Here is a 24,990-nt window from a genome sequence, read left to right on the forward strand (position 1 = left end):
TAATTAGAGAATAATTAAAATAAGTTATATTATTTGGATGTACTTTAGTATTTTTATTTAAAAATTAATATATATATATATATATATATATAGTAGGATTTGAACTCACATCATTTGTATTAATAAAGACTTTAATTTACTACTAAACTAGAGATGAATACCAAAACTATACATGAATTATGGTTTAGTGTGCAAATTAATTGGATATGTGAATTTTGATTTGATCCAATTCTTGTAAATTATTAACACAATTATTATTTTTTGCTTCATTATTAACACAATTATTGATATAATATCATTTTATATTTATATATTGCAGACATAAATAATTACATTTATCTAATATAAAAATAAATTGATGTATTTATTTCTTTAAATGTGTATGATTAAATCAAACTTAAAGTGTCAAGTATACATTTGAGCCACAATTAGAGTTTCATGTGTACAATTGCACCAAATTAAAGTTCATGTATACAATTTCACATTAAATCAAACTTCATGTATAATTTTGAGATTTATCCCATAAAACTTTATCTTAGTAGTTTTCTACATTTTAATTTTATTACGCACACTTTATCACCTTAATCAACTGGATATATTAGTAATGTTGTTAATTGAATTGGTATTATAAGTGAAATCGATACCGACTCAAGATCGACTACAACACCATGATAAACAATTGTATTCATTTAATATTCTTAACTTGACGTATTTATGTGTCTTAATTTTTTCTAATTTTAATATAGTACGTATTTCATGTATCATTATTAATTCGTTTCAAACCATATGTGTCATTTTATTTGAATTTTTTTTTAAATCGGGGGAGGGGAATGAGATTGCTTGAGATCAAACCCATTTGGATGTTATTTTTAAACACACATTTATATTATAAATTGATGGTTTCACACACATATGTATGTGATAAGATTTATAGTAAATATTAAGAATTTTATTTATATTAATTTCTAGTACATCAAATACAAATATATTTTTCAAATGGATTAGTTTATTATTATTATATACGAAAATAGATTATTTAAGAAAAATTATTGAATAAAAAATTTAAAATATTTAAAAGAAAAAAGAAAGGTTAGGCTAATGAAGGACGATGCGCATGGGATGGGAAGGATTCCATTGTATGCTTTTTGAGTTGTTTAATAATCATTTAAACCCTAAATAATGAAGTGAAACTGTTTACATTAATGCTTGTCATGTTTCTCCCGACATTTCCAACTCTTGTTTCCCCATATTCCAACTTTCATTACATGCTAACCAGCTATGGGCAACTAGATTTTACAATCTTTTATTTTCCATTTCTTAACTAATTAAACCTTAGTTTATAATAACCCTAAAGAATTAGATCTTATAGTTTCAAAACTTGAAGAGAATATGCAGTGGTCCATTCCCTTTGGTCTCTTGTTTTCATACAGGTATATATTTTACTCTTTTTTTCCAGGCTTAAATGTATTAAAGCTCCATCAATATTTTACTCTTTAACACTTTTTCAACTGTACATTCTCTTTTGTTTTCAACAAATGTTTAGAAAAAACGATAGATTTCCTTCTTTCCATCCAATATTTTAAGCTATTATTTAATAGTAAAATAGTTTTATTTATACATTTCCTTCCTCGCTCTTTCCTTTGGTATATTGACAATTTTGGATTATTTTTTAAAGACCGTGGTGCCATCGGATTAGTGTGAGCGCTTATCAATGTCCATCTTTTGTTTTTGTTTTAATAAAGTCAAATTTGTTTGTGTTGTATATGACAGAAACAGTACACTTCCATGTTTCCCTCTTCCCATACTAGAAATCCCCTTAACGCCTTGTCTTATAAGGTCTCTTGCACATGTCTCAGTTCAATGCACCAAATTAAATAAAATTCAGGCCATTAGATTCCTTTTTAATTTACCCTACGTTTTCAAACAAACCCTTGAATCGTGCCTACATTTAAGCCATCATCTAAGTAGGGTTATGAATTTTTTTTTTAAAACTTGTACAATATAGTAATTTTATAGTAAAAACGTAGTACAATGCCTTTGTCCCTCATTGGGTTCGTGGTGTCAAGACGAGAGCGCGTGTGGCATGTTAAAAAGAAAAAATGGAGGAGAGAAAATAATTAACCCATTAATTAAAGAAACCTAACCCACAAAATACACATCTATAATGAAAGCTAAGGCAAACCCTTGGCCTGTCATTTTCACTTTCTTTAAAGTCTACACAAAAAAACATTAGGTAAAGTAAGGATTATATTCCCCATGTTTAAAAGCAACAAATCTTTAAAAACAGCTAGGTTTGTATCTTTTGGAGGGGGGTATTTAATAATGATTAAAAGATTCCACACTACTTGATTCACTCCTTAATTAAATCCCATAATTTATTACCCAACATTTAAAATAAAATCGTACAAAAATGAAACGTGTATGGAGGACAAGTGGATTTGTGGCAACGTTTGGTCCATGTAGTGAATATATATTTTGTTCCCAAACTTTTACGAATCCCAAGCTGTCTTTGTTTCCCTTGATCAATGGATGCCCCCTCCCCCTCTCTCTTGCTTGGTCACATGATAACCATTTATATCACTTAGACGTATTACATATTTAAATCATATTCTCTTATTCATATCGTGATAGTAAGGAATGGTTTCCCTGGTTTTAAGTTTGATTATGTTCGGTTAGTACGTGTTGGGCAAGGTGTGTAGTATGGGATAGGGTAGGGAATCTGGGTAGATGGTAAGAGCTAAAAGGCTGCCTTGCCTAGATTGCTCTTATCAGATGCTCCTAGATCCGAAGACAATGGTATATGGCGACCATTTTTTGTTTCAGAAATTTTGGAGCATCATTTTTTTGTTGGCAAGCCCTTCACCATGGCATTGCCACCTATTTGTTATCTTTATAAGAAATTTATTTGTTTCTGATTTATGGAGAAAAAGAAGTTTACCCTACATTGTAGAATTTTTTTAAACCTCAAAGTTGAAAATTTTGTATGATGTTGGATTGAACTGTGTTGGGGATAAATCTGTATAAGTAACGAACAAGTAAAATAATGAGAAAATTGAAAAGATTAAACATAAAAATTTTACGTCAAAAAAACTTTTCCGAATATGATAAAAAATCACAGGTAAAAGAAAATTTAACTAATAAGATAAAAATACAATATAGAGATAATCAAAACAAAGAAAACTCATAACCTCGAAAAAAAATCCTTTAAATTGAAACACAAAATTATCGTTTAACTGCGTTATTTTTGTATTTAGGTCTAACTCACACATTAATCCCGATGGTTGTAGGGTGACTTATATAGGCTACATGTTACTTGGAGCCCACTTACTCTAGATACACTTTAGATACTAATTGATATAATATACTATTAAATGCTTAGGGTCTAATTAGAAAATAATCCCAAAATTGTCGTACAAGTAATTAATTGCATATTTTCATATCTCGTCTTGACATTGGCTACTCTTCGCGATGTCGTGTTTTCTGATGTTGCGACGTCACTCTCTGTTATAACCTAAAATACGAAGCATACTCCACAAAATATTAAAAATTTATGGTTAAGTTGTGTGAAAAATAAAATAGAATAAAATAAATAAAAATAAAGAACACATAAATTTTACGTGGAAACCCTTTCGGGAAAAAAACCACGGGCAGAGGAGAAGAAAATTCACTATGTCGAAAAATTTTTACTCTAATACAAGAGGAATAGACTATGTCTATTTATAGGCTTGCAAAGCCATATTCTAGTAGGATTGAAACACCTTATCCTAATCAATATAAAATAGATGGAGTTTAATAAGGTTTAAAACCTTATTCTAAAATAAAATAAAAGAAGTCTAGTTCTATATGGATTTTACTTTTATTTTATTTTCCATCGTATTTTATTTAAATAAGAATTTGGGTCACTTAATTCTAACAATCTCCACCTTGACACAAATTCTCAATGAACAAGTTCTTCATCACGAACTTTCAATAAACAAGTTCTTCACCTCTTCCAAAAACCCCTTAAGGGTTTAACTTCAACAATGAACACCAACCAAGTCTAAGCAATGCTCAAACTTGGTTATAGGAAGTGACTTAGTCATCATATCTGCAGGATTTTCATGAGTGCTAATTTTGCTCACAACAATATCACCACGAGCAATAATATCACGAACAAAATGATACCGAATATCAATGTGTTTTGTTCTCTCATGAAACATTTGATCTTTGTAAGAAAGATGGCACTGATTGTCACAAAATATCTGTCTTGATTTGAAGGTCTTCATTGAGTTCACTAAATAGTCCCTTCAACCAAATAGCTTCTTTACAAGCCTCAAGAATCGCCATGTACTCGGCTTGAGTGGTAGACAAAGCGATCGTAGTTTGCAAAGTGGCTTTCCAACTAATTGCACAACCTCCGATTGTAAAGACGTAACTGTGAGAGATCTTCTTCTATCAAGGTCTCCAGCAAAATCAGCATCAACATACCCTATAACTCCATCTTTAGTTCTTCCAAAGCTGTAAGCAAACATTAGTAGTGCCTCGTAAGTATCTTAAAATCCATGAACTACTTTCCGGTGTTCTTTACCGAGATTCGCCATGTATCGCTAAGCGCACCGATTGCGCATATGATAAATCGGACGTGAACAAACCATAGCATACATGAGAGATCCTCTGCACTAGAGTATGGAACATGTGACATGTACTCAATCTCATTATCGATTGAGGAGATAAGGCCGATGAAAGTCCGAAATGGTCGCTAAAGGAGTACTAACAGCTTAGCACTCTGCATATTGAACACGCAAAGAACTTTCTCAATGTACCCTTTCGACTTAGGTACAATTTACTTGCTTTTCTATCACCGAGAATCTCCATACCAAGTATCTTCTTTCTCTGGTCCTAAATTTTCATCTCAAATTCTTCACTTAGTTGGGCTTTAACCTTTCTTATCTCTCTTTTATCTTTTGCTACTATAACATGTCATCAACATAAAGAAGTAGATACACAAAAGAACCATCACTTTTTTTCTTAAAGTAGACACAACTGTCAAAACTACTTCTTTTGAAATCATGAGAAGTCATAAAGGAATCAAACCTCTTGTACCCTTGTCTTGGTGATTGTTTCAAACCGTAAAGGGACTTTTTCAAACAAGCAAACATAGTCCTCTTTTTCGAGACTATAAAACCCTCTGGTTGTTGCATGTAAATATCTTCCTCAAGTTCTCCATGCAAAATGCGTTTTACATCTAACCGCTCAAGCTCCAAATCATGCATGGCCACAATACCAAGCAAAGCTCGAATCGAACTATGCTTAACAACCTGGAGAGAACACATCTGTGAAGTCCACTCACGAATTTGATGTAACCCTTTGCAACAAGCCTTGCTTTATATCCGGTTCTTCAACTCCTGAGTCCCTTCTTTCTTTTAAACACCCATTTACAACGATGACCTTTTTACCTTTAGGAAGTTTTACAAGATCCCATGTTCGTTTTTGTGGAGTGATTCCATCTCCTCTTGCATAGCAAACATCCACTTTTACGAGTCTTCACACTAATCGCCTCGAATAATTAAATGGCTCTTGATTAGCATCTATATCTTCACCACATTTAAAGCATAAGCAACTAGATCAACCTCGGCATACTTCTTTGGAGGTTTAATTTCTCTTCTTGTCCTGTTTTTGGCGATAGAGTATTGCGGTGAAGAAGCAACTCTATTCTCAATTTTGTCTTGGCTTGAGGAGTTGATTACGTATTAATCGATGCTCCACCGCTTTTGGTTTTCTTTATTGGAAGAGTCTTTAAGAGATAAGTTAGGTAGCATAGCAGTTTCATCAAAAACAACATCTCGCTAATCACAACTTTTCTATTTTCAGGACACCATAACTTATGGCCTTTTACACCGACTTTATAACCAAGAAAACGCATTTAATGGATCTCGGTTCCAATTTTCCATTATCAACATGAGCATACGCAGGACACCCAAAAATCTTTAAATCGAATAATTAGCGGATTACGGACCATACCTCTTGTGGAGTCTTTTTCTCAATGGCAGCGGATGGAGATCGGTTGATCAAAAACATGCGATGAGGTCGCTACGCCCAAAATGACTTCGGTAAGTTGGCATTTGACAACATACATCGAACCTTCTCCATGATCGTTCGTTCATTCGCTCGCAACGCCGTTTCTTTGTGGAGTATGACGAACGTCAAGTGTCTCATGATCCCTTCGACTTGCACAATCTATTAAACTCATCGAGCGAACTCTAAGCCATTGTGCATGCGGAGGTATTTTATCTGCTTTTCCGTCTGTTTTTCAATCATAATTTTCCAAGACTTAAATGTGGAAAACACATCGCTTTTCGCTTGGGAAGAACGCCCAAACTTTTCGGAAAAATCATCAATAAAGGTTAGCATATAATTAGCTCCACCTCTCGAAGGCACTCGGACGGCCCCACGGATCGAATGGATATACTCCAACGTTTCCTTCGTGTTATGGATTCCTCTAGTGAATCGAACTCTCTTTGCTTCCCAAAACACAGTGCTCACGAAATTCGGTTTGCAAATTCCTTGCCCATTAAGAAGTCCTCTTTGCTTAATTCGCCATGCCATTCTCACTCATATGCCCTAGGCGCATATGCCAAAGTTTAGTAATATCATCATCGACAAGGAAGAGGAAGCGGCAATTGCATCACCGATAATAAATAGAACCATGTAAAACATATAACTTGGCAATCTTTCTTTGCCCTTTCATCACAACAAGGACCCTTTGGAAATCTTTAAAACCCCACTTTCAGTTGTGTATCATGCACTTTTGAATCAAGAGTACTCAACGAAATTAAATTTCTTTTCAATTCGGAACATGCCGCACGTCACTAAGTGTTCGACAACTCCATCAAACATCTTAACTTTAATTGTTCCAACACCGCGATTTTACATGAAGCATTATTTCCCATCAAAACAACACCTTGAGATCATTGTTTCATAAGTTGTAAACCAATCCCGATTGGGACTCATGTGGAAGGTGCAACTGAATCAAGTATCCACTCCTCGCCACTTTAGAATCATTGATGAAGCAACTAGAAGTTCACCATCGCTGTAGTCTTCTACAACATCGCCTTCACCGAATTTTCCGTTGTTTTCCTTTTGATTCGCACCTCCCTTTTAATCTTATTTTGTAGCTTATAGCACTCAGATTTAATGTGCCCTTTCTTCTTGCGAAGTTGCAAGTTTTACCTCTGTTTGAAGATTTCGATCTACCCTTAGATTTACCACGAGGATTCCGTTCTCGTGTTCTACCACGATCATCATCAACATTCCGGTCTTGTCTCCCACGAACAATGAGACCCTCTCCCCGAGAGTTGGGTTTAACCACAAGATGCTTCACTTATCATACGAGGTTAAAGAATCATAAACCTCATCAAGCTGTGAGAGACTCATGGCTATATAAAATCGTGTCTCTAAAGGTTGAATAAGACGGGGCAACGAACAAAGTAGAATCAACCCTAGATCTTCCTTATCATCTTGAACCTCCATGGCCTCCAAGTTTGAGAGAATTTCTTTAAACACTGTTAAGTGTTCGTGTCTGACGCACCTTCCTCCAAACGATGAGCATAAAGACGCCGCTTCATATGCAACTTGCTTGTTAGAGTTTTCGACATACATATTTGTTCTAGCCTCTTCCATAATGCAATGGCAGTTTTCTCTTTCATCACATCCCGCAAAATTTCGTTGGACAAATGCGATGTAATTGTGTTAATGCCTTTCGATCCTTACGCTTCTTCTCTTCATCTGTTAATGTCAAGGCATCTTATCTATCCTAGCAGGGCATCCTCTAGATCCATCGTGCAAGAAGCGCTTGCATCTTAATTTGCCACAACGCAAATCGGTGTTGCGATCCAACAATGAATTTCATACTTCAAAGACGCCATTACCGTGATCGAGATGAATAACCCTAAGCTCAGATACCAATTTGTGAAAAATAAAATAGAATAAAATAAATAAAATAAAGAACACATAAATTTTACGTGGAAACCCTTTCGAAAAAAACCACGGCAGAGGAGAAGAAAATTCACTATGTCGAAAAATTTTTACTCTAATACAAGAGGAATAGACTATGTCTATTTATAGGCTTGCAAAGCCATATTCTAGTAGGATTGAAACACCTTATCCTAATCAATATAAAATAGATGGAGTTTAATAAGGTTTAAAACCTTATTCTAAAATAAAATAAAAGAAGTCTAGTTCTATATGGATTTTACTTTTATTTTATTTTCCATCGTATTTTATTTAAATAAGAATTTGGGTCACTTAATTCTAACAAGTTGAACATAAAACAATATTGATATATGATGGTGATCAAAACATCAAGTAAAGAATTTTCTGGAGAGTCCTAAGAAAGACATTATTTTATGAGAGCATTGCACCAAAACTTGTGTATTTTATAGACCCATGTTCTAGAAAATTTACGATATTTTATAGTATTAATCTTTAAAAAATCAATAAGTTTTGCACATGAATGATTAACAGGTTGCCACAAAATGTGGATATGGTTCTTGCCTAATCAAAGAGATTAGTGGATTAATCAATTGGATTCTTATGTCATGATTATATTATGATATTCTGATGGATTTAATCAATTTCATATATGTTATTTATGGGACGACCAACTATAGTCTCATTACAAGAAACTATGAGAACGACAAACATGCCATATCCATGGCTTACATCTTAGAACCAACAAAATCAGTGGTTAAAGTAAATTATCTACACAATTCAAATAAAATTGTTTAACTTGTTGAAATATTTAACTATTAATTTTTTATTAAATTATCATTAGATCGAATCTAAGTCGAACTTAGACAAAATTTTAAAATTTTAAATTGATCCAACCCATAATACAATTGATATTTTTATTTAAATTTTATTATAAAATATTAATATAAAATAATTTTAAACAGTAAGTTAGTAACCATGACCTCGCCTAACCTAAATAATTTGATCCTTTGGATATTTGATTGAGGAAAGGAAAATCTTGTGACAGACAGTAATAACGCAAATGATAGGGGCCATTTGCTTATAGGTCTAATCATTTTTCCTAACAACATGGTTTGGGAGGCCCATTCCTCACTTTATTATGATTCAAACTCGATCCGCTGGACCCTTTCCTCTGCCCCACTCCGGAATTCAAGAAGCAAAATTCTTTTACCTATAACATGGGCCAAGCCCAATTTAACATGCCTTGACCGACAACACTTACGTGTTTTCCAAGCTAAATCATGATTTCAAGTACGGATGAACAATACCCAAGATTTTAACTTAAATTTGTAACTTCTCACTTTTCTATGATTAAATTAGATGTCAACTTTTAAATTTTCTCTTCATTTTTATAATTTTTAAATATAATTTTATATTAAAATTAATATATACAATTAGTTTATATTTATTAACTTAAATTCAGTTAATGTATTATAATATTAACAAATTATCGTAAGTTATTTTATTATTTTATATTATAATTTAAAATAAATATTTATTAATATCAAAATAATAAGAATAACATGACATCACCATAATAATGACATGAAAAAATTATATGTAATTTTAATATCTAAAATATAATTTATATTAAAAATTTAAATTATATTAATTACTTAAAAATATTTTAATTCTATATTTCATATATATATTAATAATATTAATGAATTTAAAATCATTTAAAATATCTTACTTTTTTACTTTAGCTGCAAAAAAAATACCTTAAGAAAATACAAAAAAAAATCAATTAAGCTCTTACATTAAATTTGCAACCAATTAAGTCTCAGTAGTTAATTAAAATAATCAATTATGCCTCTCTGTTAATGATTTTCGTCATTGACCACATTCACCATTAAAATAAATTGGGGAACCAATCAGATGGTGACATGTGGTAGCTTATGGTTTAATCTAATATTTTCTCCTCTACAAAATTTTAAAAATCATTAAAAACAAAAAAAAATCAAATATTAAAAATACTAAAAGGAAAAATTGATTTAAACTTAAAAATTATAAATAAAATAAAATAAAATAAAATTTAAAAAATCATAAAATCTAATAAATTATAAAATATATATATATATAATTAATAAAATAATCAGTTGGATCGATTAGATAGAAACTGGCAAGGCTATCGACCCAGCCATTAGACCAATTGACTTAGGAATCGGATGGTTTAACCAATCCTTTTTAATTTTTAATGTTTTATTTAATTGAATAGAATAAATCAGTTGAATTGGCAAATTGGTGACTGACCGGTTTGACCACTGGTCTAATTTTGAAAACCTTGATTAGAATATTTCATTTTAATATATGTTAATAGTTGAATAATGAAATTTTGGTTTGATAAAAATATTTAAAAAAAAAATCAGTTCGACCGCTTGATTTCCAGGTCAACCGGTCTAATGGCTTCCTCCAGACTTGTACCCTTGCCAATCTCAAGCTAACCAGTGCAGTTAAAGTTTTTATGAACTTTTTTGTAATTTTATAAATTTATAGAAATTTTAATATTTTAATTATATTTTAATTTATTCTTTTTAAAAGAATTCTAATACTTTTTTATTTTAAATAAATTTTCTTAACTATATATATTTATAATGTATTAGATTTTTTTATGTTCTTATAATATTTATAAGTTTTATAATTTTAATACCTATTTATAAGTTTAATAAGATTATATAAATTTTAATATTTTTAAATATATTTTTAATTTTCTATTTTTATGATTTTTAATATTTTTATGAAAAAAATTAGATTAAACCATAAGCTGTCATGTGTCACCATATGATTAATCCATCAATTTATTTCAACAGTGAATGTGGTCAATGACAGAAACCATTAACGAAATGGCTTAATTGATTATTTTAACTAATTGCAAGAGCTTAATTGGATGCGCAATTAATACAAAGGCTTAATTGTCTTTTTCTTTTTTTTTTCATTTTCTTAATTTTTTGAGTAAACACATAAATTCTTAAATCAAACTTTCAAATAGGAATGGCAACGGGGAGGATTTTTTCCTGTCCCGACTCCGACCCGAAGCTTGACCAATCCACCCCAACTCCACCCAACCTTGATTCTTAAGAAAAAAATTCATCTTAAACTCCAACTCAAAATTTTATATAGGATCCAATTCCACCCAACCTGATCCGACCCAAATTTAATTGTTTCATTTTTTTTTAATTTTGAAGCAGATTATATATTTTAACTATTTTATTTTTATTTTGAAGCAAGTTACAATTTTTTTTAGTTTAGACTTAAAAGTTTAATATATTTATTTATATATGAAATTAAAAAAATTAAAATATATATATTAGGAGATTTTTATAAATATCTTGAATCGGGATAGATTTACTTCAAACCCGATCTCGACCGAATTATTTTTCTAATTTCATCCAACCCTATCCACCCTGAACTAGATTTTTCAAAAAAAAAAAAATCTGATCCTGACAGATCAGGTTGAGGCTGAACCCATCGGATTCAATATTTTTTGTCAGCCTTACTTCCAAAAAACACTTTACCCTTAAATCGCCCAATCCAAACCAGAAATAACTTTATCCCGAAAAAACTTAAAACATGAAATTACCTGAACTCAAAAAAAATCCGAATCCATTGTTCAACAAGCACATCGGATATCATATCATAAATAAAAAATAGGTGCAAGAAACAAAGACAACATCTTGATTTTCAGATTGAGAGGCATTAAGGAAGAATATCATGTTCTAAGCCGGTGCATAAAATTCAGTCTATCCTAATTCTACATTTAAGATGATAAATGCCACACCAACATACAATATAGCATTAGGAAAGCTAAAGTAAAACACAACTAGAATTTCAGCTGCTTGGTCTTGTAGAAAATATTTCACTCAGATTCACTGAGAAAATCAAAGGGGATGACAAAGGGTAATTTCCAGACAAATTATACAACCCACAGAAACCCAACTGTCCATAACATAGCGAGTTTGCGCTTTCAGCTACCTCGTAAAAGCTACATGCACCGTGGGAAATAGGTTTGCCCCACATACCCACCATACATAGCCCTTTTCACATTTGATTCAAACATCTTCGGATTATCCCTCAACACTGCAGCAGCATCATGATTGAGGGGATCCTCATAATTTGGCTCCTGCACACAATATGGAAAGATTCGAGTATCAGATAGCTGAGAAATCATAGAATTGTTGCCATAAATTCACTAGGCATTACCGTGAAAAGATGGTATAATCCGTAGATTACAGTGTTTATATTTAGCACTGGTTTCCAGTCTTCACGCAAGATGTTTAAGCAAACATTTCCTTCCAAGTCAATATTTGGATGGTAGACCTTGGTTTATAACCAAAAAGCAAATAAGACCATAACATGAATGCGGTAAAGGAAAAAGAGGCCTAGAAGTGAATAAGATGAGCCAGTCTACCTTGGTCTTGCATTTAACTTTTGGTGCCTCATGCGGATAGATGGGAGAAACTTGGAAGGAGAACAAAAACGTGCCACCGCTACAAAAACGGAAGCCAGTCAGTTGAATACTTGTTTGTGTTATTAACAAGAGAAATGAATGTATATAGAATAGCATCTCTTTCCCTGTAAATTGGAATGAAAAAAGTTCCTTACAAATAATATCCTTCATCAGGTCGAATTGAAACCTCGAAATTCATCAGGTCATCCTTTCCATTTGGAAATGATATGGAACATGATTTAGGCAGGTTCAGCTCAGAAATGTCTGCAAGTAACATGAAGCTCACATTTACTAAGTACTAATTCAATCCTAGATCAAACACGGATCTTCTTAAACCCAGTAAAATTTCAGTGCTTGAGCAAACTACATTAACCTCATTTAAGATCTCTCTCCTTCATAAAGGTAAATCAACTAGCAATACATATTTATAAACTGAATCAAATTCATTAAACAGGGCATGCAAACCTTTGTGTAAACGCAACTCCCCTGCAGATTGCTTTTTGATAGGTGATCCGCCATTTGCGTTTTCAGCAAGTTCTCTCTGCTTTTCCTTTACTTTGAACAGCCGTATCATAGCTCCTGCACAAGTATTTTAAAATTGTAAAACAAACCCATTAATTTCAATAGTCGATAGCAGAATTTAAAACAAACCCATTAATTACATCAACAAAGTAATTCCATTTCAAAATCTAAAATAAACCACAAAAAAACGAGATACTTGTGCTTCATAAACCCTAACTGAAAAATTTTTTATTAGTACCAAGTCAAAATCTAAAATAAACCCTAATTGAAAATCCTGTTTTTGTTATATAATTTGATTTCATACTTTTTCGACTGTTGTATGCAAAAAGGAACAAAACAGAGCACTCTTTTAACCGATTAAAGAAATGGAATCAGTATCACACAATAGAATTCGAGCAGACCACTTCTAATCGACTTTACTTACAAAAAGAAAAAAAAGCCTTTTTCTTCATCTTTGCAATATAAATTTAAAAGGGCAAAACAGATTCAGAATTGAATTAATTTGAAACAGATCGTATTTCAAGATAAAGCTAAATGGAAACAAATAAATCTTAAAATATTAGAGCAACTTAACAGATTTAAGTAAATAAACTTAACAAACAGATGAAAATCGATTATTAGAAATGTGAAAATTAGTGTTTTGGTTTTATCAGACTGTGACGAACCTGCTCGATGAAAAGCCTGAGAGAAATTTGATGATTGTAGAATCCAAAAGAAAAAATGGAAATGAATTATGAGAGAGAGGGGGATGCTTTGGATTTTATGGATGTGGCAATGAAAGTAGATGAAAGAGTTGCTTTTTTTCAACGCTATATTGTGGAATGAATGAACCCTTTTTGTTTTAAGAATAAAAAATCAAATTTCAAATCTATTTTGTGTTAATCAAAGTAATTATATTTAATATTCTCAATTTTTTGTACTTGATTTGAAGATTTTTTAATTTTTTGGGTTCTTTTCTAAAGAATGATGAAGAATACTAAGTACCAACTAATTGCATATAAAGGTCTAATCCGAGTTTTATCTAAACTGTGTGCAGCAGCGTAGTAATAACCTTATGTCTAGCTTCATTTATCAAGAGATGGACAATACAAGATCCTGAACAGTCACCTTCAAAAGACAAATCTTGAAAAAGAAAATAACATCTTTTTTTTAACTATTTAAAGTGCACAAATAGCTGCCCTGGCTTCCACATGAAAAAGGGTCCTACATTCTTTACTTCAATCGGCTAGCAGGCTAGCCCTCAATGGATCCTTTAGATTCCATTGTACACCCATTGTTGCTATTTTTGTCTTGACGTGAGAAATTGAGTTTGGAAAATTTAATGAAAAATAAATTTAGAGAAAAATTAGAGTTTTAATATTTTTTAAATAAAAGTTTAACTGTAATATTTAAGGGAATAAATAATTAATTAAAATTGTATATTTTCGATTTGTTTAGGATGAACGCTTCGATCGAAATACTATTAACATAAATATTTAATTTAATTTAATATTAACATAAATACTATGAATAATAAATATTATTAAATTAATAAAATACTATTAATGTAACACCCCTTACCCGTATTCATCGCCGGAATAGGGTAGGAGGCATTACCGAAGTTTACCGAATTAATTTTCCGTTAATACGAGTTAAATACTATTTATTTACTAAAACATGTCATGGTGTCCTTTAGATGGGCCTCCAAAGCCCAAAACATACTTCGAGACCAGACTAAAATTAAATCGAAACCATAGGGGATTTTTCGCAAAATCCCAAAGTGTTTTTTTTTTTTTGCTCAATATAACCCCTTTATAAATATTTAACCTTCCCTGCAATTTTTAAAACCGAGACCAATCCAACCAACCAATTCATTTCAATCAATTTAATACAAAATTATACTTCTATTATAATTATACTATTTAACATACTCATCATCCTTTACTTTAATTTATAGTCATTAAACAAGTCTTAATATTTATATAATCACCAAGCCTTATACATGCCATATAAATCAAAAAGGAAATTTACAAAAGTTACCGGAGATAATCTGGATAGTGTGATCCTCTGTGTTGATCCGATCCTCCGTATACTTTCACGTCAATCTACAAGAGACATTGAATACACTCAAGTAAGCTTATAAAAGCTTAGTAAGTTTGTAATACCCTGAAAATCTTTACAGTAATATATTATCCTTGATATAATAAAATAAGGAAATAAAGTGATAAAAAGGGAAGTTTTGAGTTATGGCAACATTAGGAAGTAAATTATGATATCTTGATTCAGGAAAGGACTAAATTGTAAAAGTTAAAAAAGTTTTGTTGCCTAAGAGTAAATACTCAAGACTTAAAGGGTTAAAGTGTAAATATAAAAAAGTTGAAGGACCAATAATGTAAATATTTTAAGGGTAGAATGATCTAGAAACTAAGGAAAATTGATGAATTAGGACCAAATTGAATAAGTGAAGAACTATGAGGGACTAAATTGCAATTTTACCAAATTAAATGATGACTCAAGGATGGAATTCTAAAAGATCATGAAGGGCAAAATGGTCAATTAGTAAGAGAGAGAATTCTAGAATGTAATGATTATGTTAATAATATTTTAAATTAATTAATTAGATAAATATTATTTTATTAATATTTTATGAGATATTTAATATTATTTTATTATTATTTATTTAGTATATAAGGAAAGAAAGATGAAGAATTTTCATCATCTTTCCTTTCCATGCAAACTAACGTGAGAGAAAGAGAGGAAGAAAGAAAGTTTTACTTTCTTCACAATTTGGTCTTTTTACCAAAAATTCACCATTTCCACCCAAAAATCAAATGAATTTCCATAGCTACCAAGAGAGAAAATGTTAAGGAGAACATGGGGAGTTAGAATATCAAGTTGGATTCAAGAAATAGAAGCTGGAGGAGAGAAAATCAAGTTAAAGATTGGTATCAAGAGAATAAGGTAAGTACATCAAGATTTTAATATGTTTTTAAGTTTGTTATTGTTGATAAATCATGGAAATAATGTTATAGTAGAGTTTTATTACATAAGGTCCTATGTTCTTGATATGTTAGTGAAGAGAAAATAAGAGAAAGTGATGAGAAATGGTGTAGAAAAGAAAATAAGGGTGTTATAACATAGTAATTAATATCTTGCACTAAAACAGTTATGGACAGCAGCAGTAGCCTAACTTTGAAAAATCACCATAAATTTTATAAATTGAATTAGAAGATGAAAAAAATATGGAATTAAATCTTAATGAGTCTAGTTTCTCATAGAAGAAACATTGTAAGCAATGAATTTGTAAATTTTGATATATAATGAATTTTGTGAGACAAGGTCAGAATGAATTCAGGTTCCCTGTTCAGACTTTGAAAATAATACAAAAATGAAGAAAAATAATTAGAGGCTTAAATTTATATTTATAGAATCCTGAATGAGTCTAGTTTTATTAGGAACAAACTAGAACATCATTTGAATTCTGTAAAAGGAGATAACTAATTTTTAGTGAAGAAGGGTCAGAACTGTCAGACAGCAGAACAGGGGTGACTTTAATGAATAAACTGTACTAATTGGCTAAACCAAAATTCTGAAAATTTTATGATAAGAATACATGTGAGTCTAGTTTCAGGAAAAATTAACGGATCTTAATTTCGAGTTCTGTAGCTTAATATATAAATAATTTAGTGACTATGACGCAAATGGACAGTTTTGAATGTACATATAAGTAAATAGTGAAATTATTGATAATGTTACTTGTTGTATGTTATATAAATTAAGGATGTGGAATGGAGAGGAGGAGGAGGAAAATATGTATGAATATTCATCTAGCATGGCTAATTTGCATGTTTTAGGCTCAGGGACTAAATTGAATAAAATTAAACTTTTATGGGCAATTTTGTAAAAATGTCAAAAATGACTAAATTGCATGAAATAGATTATTTTATTATTTAAATTACAAAAATTTAACGAAATTATCAATTTAGTTCAAGATCGGGGGAAAACATGTTTTAGGGATTAAATTGAAAAGTGTTGAAATTATGGAAAATTTTGATATTTTATAGAATTCATGGACTGTTATCATTATATATGAGAATAATAGTTGGAAATAAGGATTAAATTGCAAGAATTTTACTTTCCCGTCCCTAAGGATGAAATCATCATTAATTAAAGTTTAGGGCAAAATGGTAATTTTGCCTAGAGCATTAATTAAATGTATTAGAATATGAAATGAATGAAAATGATGATCAAATTTATTTATAAAGATCCGGACGACACAAATACGAGACTTGATCATGGAAAAGAAAATATATCAGAATAATGAAATAATAAACACGAGCAATCAATGAGGTAAGTTCGTGTAACTTGAATTATATTCTTAAATGCTTGAAATGCATGTTTTTGATATGAATATGATTTGAATGTTCATTGTATGAAAATTTATAAAACATTGATATATTTGATAAAATGGGAAGAAATCCGGTTGAATAAAAGGAAAATTCGATGGATTTACGAAAAGGAATTGACGGTAAAAGGATCTAGCTGGACGGGTGATCCTATCTGATATAGCCCTCCGAAGAATATGTGTAAAATGGATTTAGCCGGACGGTAATCCGAATTAGGGTCTCAATTTAGCTCGACTGGTAATTCAGATCCAAGCTCATTAGAGTAATTGTCGTTGCAGGATTTAGCTCGGACCGGTAATCCCGACAATACTCTATGAGTTTATATTGCGAGGATTTAGCTGGGCTGGTAATCCCATTGCAAGGATGAGGTTCAAGGAGTGTGCTCTCGATATGAAATGTGTAAGACCATGGTTGAAAGATACCATGGCAACTCGATATGAAATGTGTAAGACCATGGTTGAAAGATACCATGGCAACGTGATATGAAATGAACAAGACCATGGTTGAAAGATACCATGGCAACATGATGAAAATGAGTAAGACCATAGTTGAAAGACACTATGGCATCATGTCAAATATAAATAAGACCGTGGATGGGAGACGCCTAGCATCTCATTGAACAATTGATATTCGTGTAATATGTATCGATGACGAATGGTTATATGAAATAATTATGAAGATAGATAAACGAAATAAGTACAAGTACATAAAATATAATTTATGTTAAGTTTGATATAAGCTATTAGGAATAAATATACATAAAATATATGGAAATGATGGAGCATGAAATATTGATATAATGAAATGAATGATATATGCTTATGAAGAAAGCGGTAAGAGCATGATATGTTTCATGACATGTACATATATGGTTATCTTTGATATGTTGATACAAGGAAATTATGTAATTGAGACTATTATTAAACTCAAGTACGATATGTCGAGAAAATAGATATATCGTGTTGAATTTATATGAGATATGTGCAAGTATACTAACAATGTTGTTGTTTGATGCTTATACAACTGTCAAACTGTTGATTGAATGGTAATATATTTATTTATATGATGCATTGAATCGGTAAGTATTTAAATTTTTTTTAGTGATCTGTAAATGGTAGTAATGCTCCGAAACCCTGTTCTGGCAGCGGATACGGGTTAGGGGTGTTACAAAGTTCATAGGGATAAAACATAAATCTTACTAAATATTTATACACTTATACTATATACACAATTATTAAGTTCACCTGTCAATCACAGTCATTGGTGAGTTCCCTATATAAACTCAATTTTCCGTTACCATTCCTTAATTTGGTTAAAAAATGATATATGACAAATGGGCCCAAAAGAATTAATGGGTTGCAGACCTTGAGAGAGAAGCAGTTGTATGCAAAGTTCAGCAAGTGTGAATTTTGGCTACAGGAGGTTGGATTTCTGGGTCATATTGTTTCAGCTGAAGGAATTCGAGTAGATCCAAGTAAAGTGTCAGCAGTAGTGAATTGGAAAACACCAAAGAACGTAACAGAAGTGCGGAGTTTCTTGGGATTAGCGGGATACTACCGCCGATTTGTTAAAAATTTTTCAATGATTGCCTTGCTGATGACTCGACTACTTCAGAAGAATGTTGAATTTGTATGGTCTGAAAAGTGCCAACAAAGTTTTGACCAGTTGAAGAAAATGTTGACAGAAGCTCCCGTGTTAACTCAACCAGAATCAGGTATACCATATGTTGTGTATAGTGATGCGTCTTTAAATGGTTTGGGTTGTGTTTTAATGCAGTCAGAGAAAGTAGTGGTATATGCTTCTTGGCAATTAAAACCACACGAGAAAAATTACCCTACCCATGATTTGGAGTTGGCCGCGATTGTGTTTGCTTTAAAAATCTGGAGACATTATTTTTATGGGGAAAAATGTTATGTGTATACCGATCACAAAAGTCTGAAATATTTGATGACACAGAAAGAGCTAAACTTGAGACAGAAACGGTGGCTCGAACTATTGAAAGATTATGATCTTGTTATTGATTATCACTCAGGGAAAGCTAATGTGGTAACTGATGCACTTAGCCGAAAATCATCATTGTTTGCACTTCGAGCAATGAATGTTCATTTGTCTGTTAATGAAGATGGTTCAGTATTAGCAGAATTGAAAGCAAAATCTATATTCCTTCAACGGATCCGTGAATTACAGAGTGATGATCCAAAACTAGTGCTGAAATGACAAACGGTTCAGGATAATTTGAGTTCAGAATATAGCGTTGATGATGGTGGTATGTTGCGTTATCGTAATAGAATTTGTGTTCCGAATAATTCAGAATTGAAAAATGATATTCTTGCTGAAGCTCATAATAGTAAGTATTCTATTCATCCGGGTAGTACAAAAATGTATTGCGATTTAAAAAGAATGTACTGGTGGCCTGGTATGAAACGAGAGATTTGTGAATTTGTTGCAAAATGTCTAATCTGTCAGCAAGTGAAAGCAGAGCATCAAGTACCAACGGGTTTATTACAACCTATTATGATTCCTGAATGGAAGTGGGAACACATTACGATGGATTTTGTATCAGGATTGCCTGTAACTCCGAAAAAGAAAGATTCAATCTGGGTTATCGTTGATAGATTGACAAAGTCGGCACATTTTATTCCAGTCAGATCAAATTTTTCATTGGAGAAGTTAGCGGAATTGTATATTTCTGAGATTGTGAGATTACATGGAGTTCTAGTATCTATTATTTCGGATCGGGATCCGAGATTTACTTCGAGATTTTGGAATAAATTACAGGAGCCTTTGGGCACTAAATTAAATTTCAATGACTTTTCATCCTCGCATGCATGCCGTCGAGCGAGTGATTCGGATTTTAGAAGATATGTTAAGGTGTTGTGTACTTGAGTTTGGCGGCAGCTGGGAAAGGTATTTACCTTTAGTCGAATTTGCTTATAATAATAGTTATCAAACTAGTATTAAAATGGCACCATTTGAAGCTCAGTATGGAAGAAAGTGTAGAACTCCATTATATTGGTCGAATTAAGTGAACGAAACTAATGGGAGTGGACTTGATTCGGAAACCAAGAAAAGTTCAGTATTATTCGAGATTGTTTAAAAGCTGCCTCCGATCGACAAAAATTATATGCAGATTTAAAGAGAAGAGATATAGAGTTTAATGTGGGTGATCGTGTATTCTTGAAAGTGTCACCGTGGATGAAAGTTTTGCGGTTCGGTAGAAAGGGAAAACTCAGCCCACGATTTATTGGGCCGTATGAAATCATTGAAAGAATCGGTCCGGTAGCTTATAGATTAGCTTTGCCCCCGGAACTTGAAAAGATTCATAACGTGTTTCATGTGTCTATGTTGAGACGGTACAGATCAGATCCATCACATATAATTCCTCATACGGAAATAGAGGTCCAACCCAACATGACTTATTCAGAAGAACCGGTGAAAATTCTAGCTTGGGAAATTAAAGAGTTAAGGAACAAATAGGTACCGTTAGTAAAAGTGTTGTGGCATCGACATGGTGTGGAGGAGGCAACCTGGGAAACAGAGGAATCAATGAGATCACAATATCCGAACCTATTTTCAGGTAACAAATTTCGAGGACGAAATTTCTTAAGAGGGGGAGAATTGTAATAGCCTGAATTTCCAGTGGTGTTGGAATAGTGATTCGAGATCACTAAATCCGACAAATGAGTAGAAAATATTAATAATTTAGTGAATATAAGTTAAGTGTGAAGTTAGGAAAATTTTTGAAATAGCGAATAGTGTACCAGAAATAAAAAAATTAAATTAGAATCGGAAACGAGATATCGAGAGTTTGAAAATTTTTAAAATGAGCCATAAATATTTTTATAAATATTTATGGAGTGTTAATAAGTTAGTATTAAAGTTTCGTCAAGAAATTTTAAAGTTTCGATAGTTAATTGAATAAAAAGGATTAAATTGTAACAAATGTAAAATTATGGAAAATGATTAAATAGCTTAAATGATAAAAGAAAGAGGGTTTAAAAGGGAAATAGACCCCAGGTCTATTTGGGCTGGACGGCAAGGTGCATGAAATCAGCAGGAAAATTGATGAATTAAGGGCAAAATTGGAATATTGCAAAAATTTACTTAATAAACTAGGACTAAAGTGGAATTATCTAGAATCATTATTTTTCTGCATTCTCATCAGAAAAAACACCATAGAAGGGTTTTCTTAAGCTGGTTTTTCATATTTTTACTGCAAGTAAGTTCAATTCTTGATTATTTCTTGAAATTTTTGTGTTTTTATGACTTTTACAACTAGGTCCACTTGTTTAATTCATTAGTTTTTGATTCTATGAAAGAAATTGAAAGCTGATATGAATATGTGCTGGAATTATATGATGATTTAGCATGAAATTAGAGTTTTAAATTGTTTATATGCTGATTTTATTGAAAGAATTGAATAGAAAGTGAATGTTTGGGATCTAAAGGTGAAAAAGTTTGAAGTTAGGGTTTTATGTGGAAATTCTGAATTTAAATAATTGTGAAATAACTTATAATGTTAAGGTAAAGCATTAATTGGGAATAATTAGCTTCATTGAGGGATTAATTGAGCAAGGACTGAGTTGTATGAACTGTGAAATTTGGGGCAAAAATCGAAATCAACATTTGCACTAAAACAGTTTTGGACAGTAGCAATAGTCTAACTTTGAAAAATCACCATAAATTGTAGAAATCGAATTAGAAGATGAAAAAAATATGAAATTAAAGCTTATTGAGTCTAGTTTCTCATAGAAGAAACGGTGTAAGCAACGGAATTGTAGATCATGAGATATAATAGATTTTGTGAGACAATGTCAGAATGATTTCGGGATCCCCTGTTCTGAATTTGAAAAATCATAAAAAATTGGAGAAAAATAATTAGGGGCTTAAATTTGTATTTTTAAAATCCTTAATGAGTCTATTTTCAATAGAAACAAACATGGACATCATCCGAATTCTGTACGAAGAGATAATTAATTTTTAGTGAAGAAGGGTCAGAATTGTCAGACAGCAGAACAGGGGTGACTTTAAAGAATAAACTGTACTTATTGGCTAAACCAAAAATTCTAAAAATTTTATGATAAGAAGATATATGAGTCTAGTTTCAGATAAAATTAGCGGATCCTAATTTGGAGTTCTGTAGCTAAAGATAAAAATAATCTAGTGACTATGACACCGATGGACAACATTGGAATATACATAAGTAAACAATTAAATTATAGATAATATTGCTTATAAGCGGGTTGAAGATGAAGTCAATACTGATAAATGAATGATTTTACAATGATAGATCGAGAACCCAAGCAAGTCGAGGAAAAGAAAAAGTAGCTGATTAGTCCCCGAATTTTCACAAATTTTACAAATCGACCTGTAAGTTCATATGGTTGAAGTTTAATGATTATATGTTAATTTTATGAATTATATAATGTATGATGAAATATATTTATTGATGAATAGAAAATAAAATAACAACCTGAAAATCGAATAAATGATCAAATTGAGTGGAATGTCGAATTTGAGTACTTCGATCGATGACAAGTGATAAGTGGTAGTCTCACTACACTTATCGATCGATGATAAGTGACAAATGATAAGTGGTAGCTTAGCTACTCTTATCGATCGATGACAAGTGATAAGTGATAAGTGGTAGCTTTAGCTACACTTATCGATCGATGACAAGTGATAAATGTGATCGATGTAAGACCGCAAGGGACTATGATTTTAAAAAGTGATAAGTGATCATATGCAAGACCATAGTTATACTATGGCAAAGTGAAAGTGAAGTACTCAATTTTCTGTTACCATTCCCTAATTTGGTTAAAGAATGATATATGACAAATGGGCCCAAAAGAATTAATGGAAATGGGTAAGTGGTAGTGAGTTTATACAGGGAACTCACCAATGACTGTGATTGACAGGTGAACTTAATAATTGTGTATATAGTATAAGTGTATAAATATTTAGTAAGATTTATGTTTTATCCCTATGAACTTACTAAGCTTTTATAAGCTTACTTGAGTGTATTCAATGTCTCTTGTAGATTGACGTGAAAGTATACGGAGGATCGGATCAACACAGAGGATCACACTATCCGATTATCTCCGTAGCTTTTGTAAATTTCCTTTTGATTTATATGGCATGTATAAGGCTTGGTGATTATATAAATATTAAGACTTGTTTAATGACTATACATTAAAGTAAAGAATGATGAGTATGTTAAATAGTATAATTATAATAGAAGTATAATTTTGTATTAAATTGATTGAAATGAATTGGTTGGTTGGATTGGTCTCGGTTTTAAAAATTGCAGGGAAGGTTAAATATTTATAAAGGGGTTATATTGAGAGAAAAAAAAAAAACTTTGGGATTTTGCGAAAAATCCCCTATGGTTTCGATATAATTCTAGTCTGGTCTCGAAGTATGTTTTGGGCTTTGGAGGCCCATCTAAAAGACACCATGACATGTTTTAGTAAATAAATAATATTTAACTCGTATTAACGGAAAATTAATTCGGGAAACTTCGGTAATGCCTCCTACCCTATTCCGGCGATGAATACGGGTAAGGGGTGTTACAATTAACGTAAATATTAAATTTAATTTAATATTAAATCTATTAAAATAATATTTTTTTGGAATAATTAATCTGAAATCAAATTTTCTAATAGAGTCTTAATATAAGTGTAATTCTTCCATTGGTCAACCGTCGAAGACTCACCGTCACGACTATTTTTCGACCATTAGAATGTTGCCGTTGCAGCCGTTGGCATCTTGAGCTGGTACGATTTTTGCTGGTTCGGTCCGGTCCAGTCACCAGTTGGTTCGTCTGACCAATTTCACATACCATGCCTGGTTCGACTAGTTTTTGGGTCTTGTTCTCGATTTTTGGGCTCTTGAGCCCAATTTACTATCTTAGGTCCATTTTCCAAGTTCAATTACCTATTAGGCCAATTTTCTGACTTGAAAATTAATTTCTAAAAATATCATATTAGTTTTAATTAACTTAATTTTACTTTAATAAAATTAATTTTCCCAAAAATGACAGAATTTTCAAATTATTTTTTTAAGAAAATTCTTTAATCAAATTCTGGAGTTTGAACAATTCTTACGACCGCCTAATTTAATTCCAAATTGAATAAATCAACTCAATTAAATTATTTTCAAAGTCGTAGAATTTATATCTAATTCAAATCCAGCTCGATCGAGCTTTTATTGAACTAGCAGAGGGACTAATCAGACATATACAATTAGACTCTAGTAATTACAGTTATTTCTGGAAGCACCGTTCCGATAATTTACAATTACTTAATTTTAGAGTTAGTCCACAAGAAGTACCATAATTGAAAACTCCTTATTGTATGTTTTTTATGAGAGCAATTCATCCAAATGTTTTATCCAATTACTTGATTATGTGTGTGTTATCCTCATATGATATCATTGATTCATTTGAGTTAAATCTGTTCACTCAATACAATCCTATTTTATCTCCTTGTCACAATTTGTCTTTTTAATGATTAATATAATTACTGTCAACAAATGATTTTGATAAATTACTCGTTCGAAAACTAGCAACCCATAACCATGTTCCATATTTATCAATCCACGCAACGTCAATGAGAAGATATCATT

The 24,990-nt window shown here is 31.5% G+C and overlaps 1 protein-coding gene across 3 annotated transcripts; it reads right to left on the reverse strand.

The window, feature by feature from the left end:
* Positions 1 to 11,616: 11,616 nt before the first annotated feature.
* Positions 11,617 to 14,016, reverse strand: LOC108476831 (NEDD8-conjugating enzyme Ubc12). 3 transcript variants are annotated; one of them, XM_017779188.2, is made up of 6 exons: positions 13,645 to 14,016; positions 12,923 to 13,036; positions 12,613 to 12,721; positions 12,419 to 12,497; positions 12,211 to 12,327; positions 11,617 to 12,130 (listed from the first exon to the last, which is right to left on the reverse strand). In XM_017779188.2, the coding sequence occupies exons 2-6, from the start codon at positions 13,029 to 13,031 to the stop codon at positions 11,993 to 11,995; spliced, it is 552 nt and encodes a 183-aa protein (XP_017634677.1). In that variant the 5' UTR covers positions 13,032 to 13,036; positions 13,645 to 14,016; the 3' UTR covers positions 11,617 to 11,992. The 3 variants fall into 3 exon arrangements, with proteins under 3 accessions (XP_017634677.1, XP_052878215.1, XP_052878216.1); XM_053022255.1 differs by lacking the exon at positions 13,645 to 14,016 and adding an exon at positions 13,554 to 13,634; XM_053022256.1 differs by lacking the exon at positions 13,645 to 14,016 and adding an exon at positions 13,284 to 13,306.
* Positions 14,017 to 24,990: the final 10,974 nt, after the last annotated feature.

The sequence above is a fragment of the Gossypium arboreum genome, chromosome 11 (genome assembly GCF_025698485.1).
Source record: "Gossypium arboreum isolate Shixiya-1 chromosome 11, ASM2569848v2, whole genome shotgun sequence".
In the NCBI taxonomy this organism is placed as follows: domain Eukaryota; kingdom Viridiplantae; phylum Streptophyta; class Magnoliopsida; order Malvales; family Malvaceae; genus Gossypium; species Gossypium arboreum.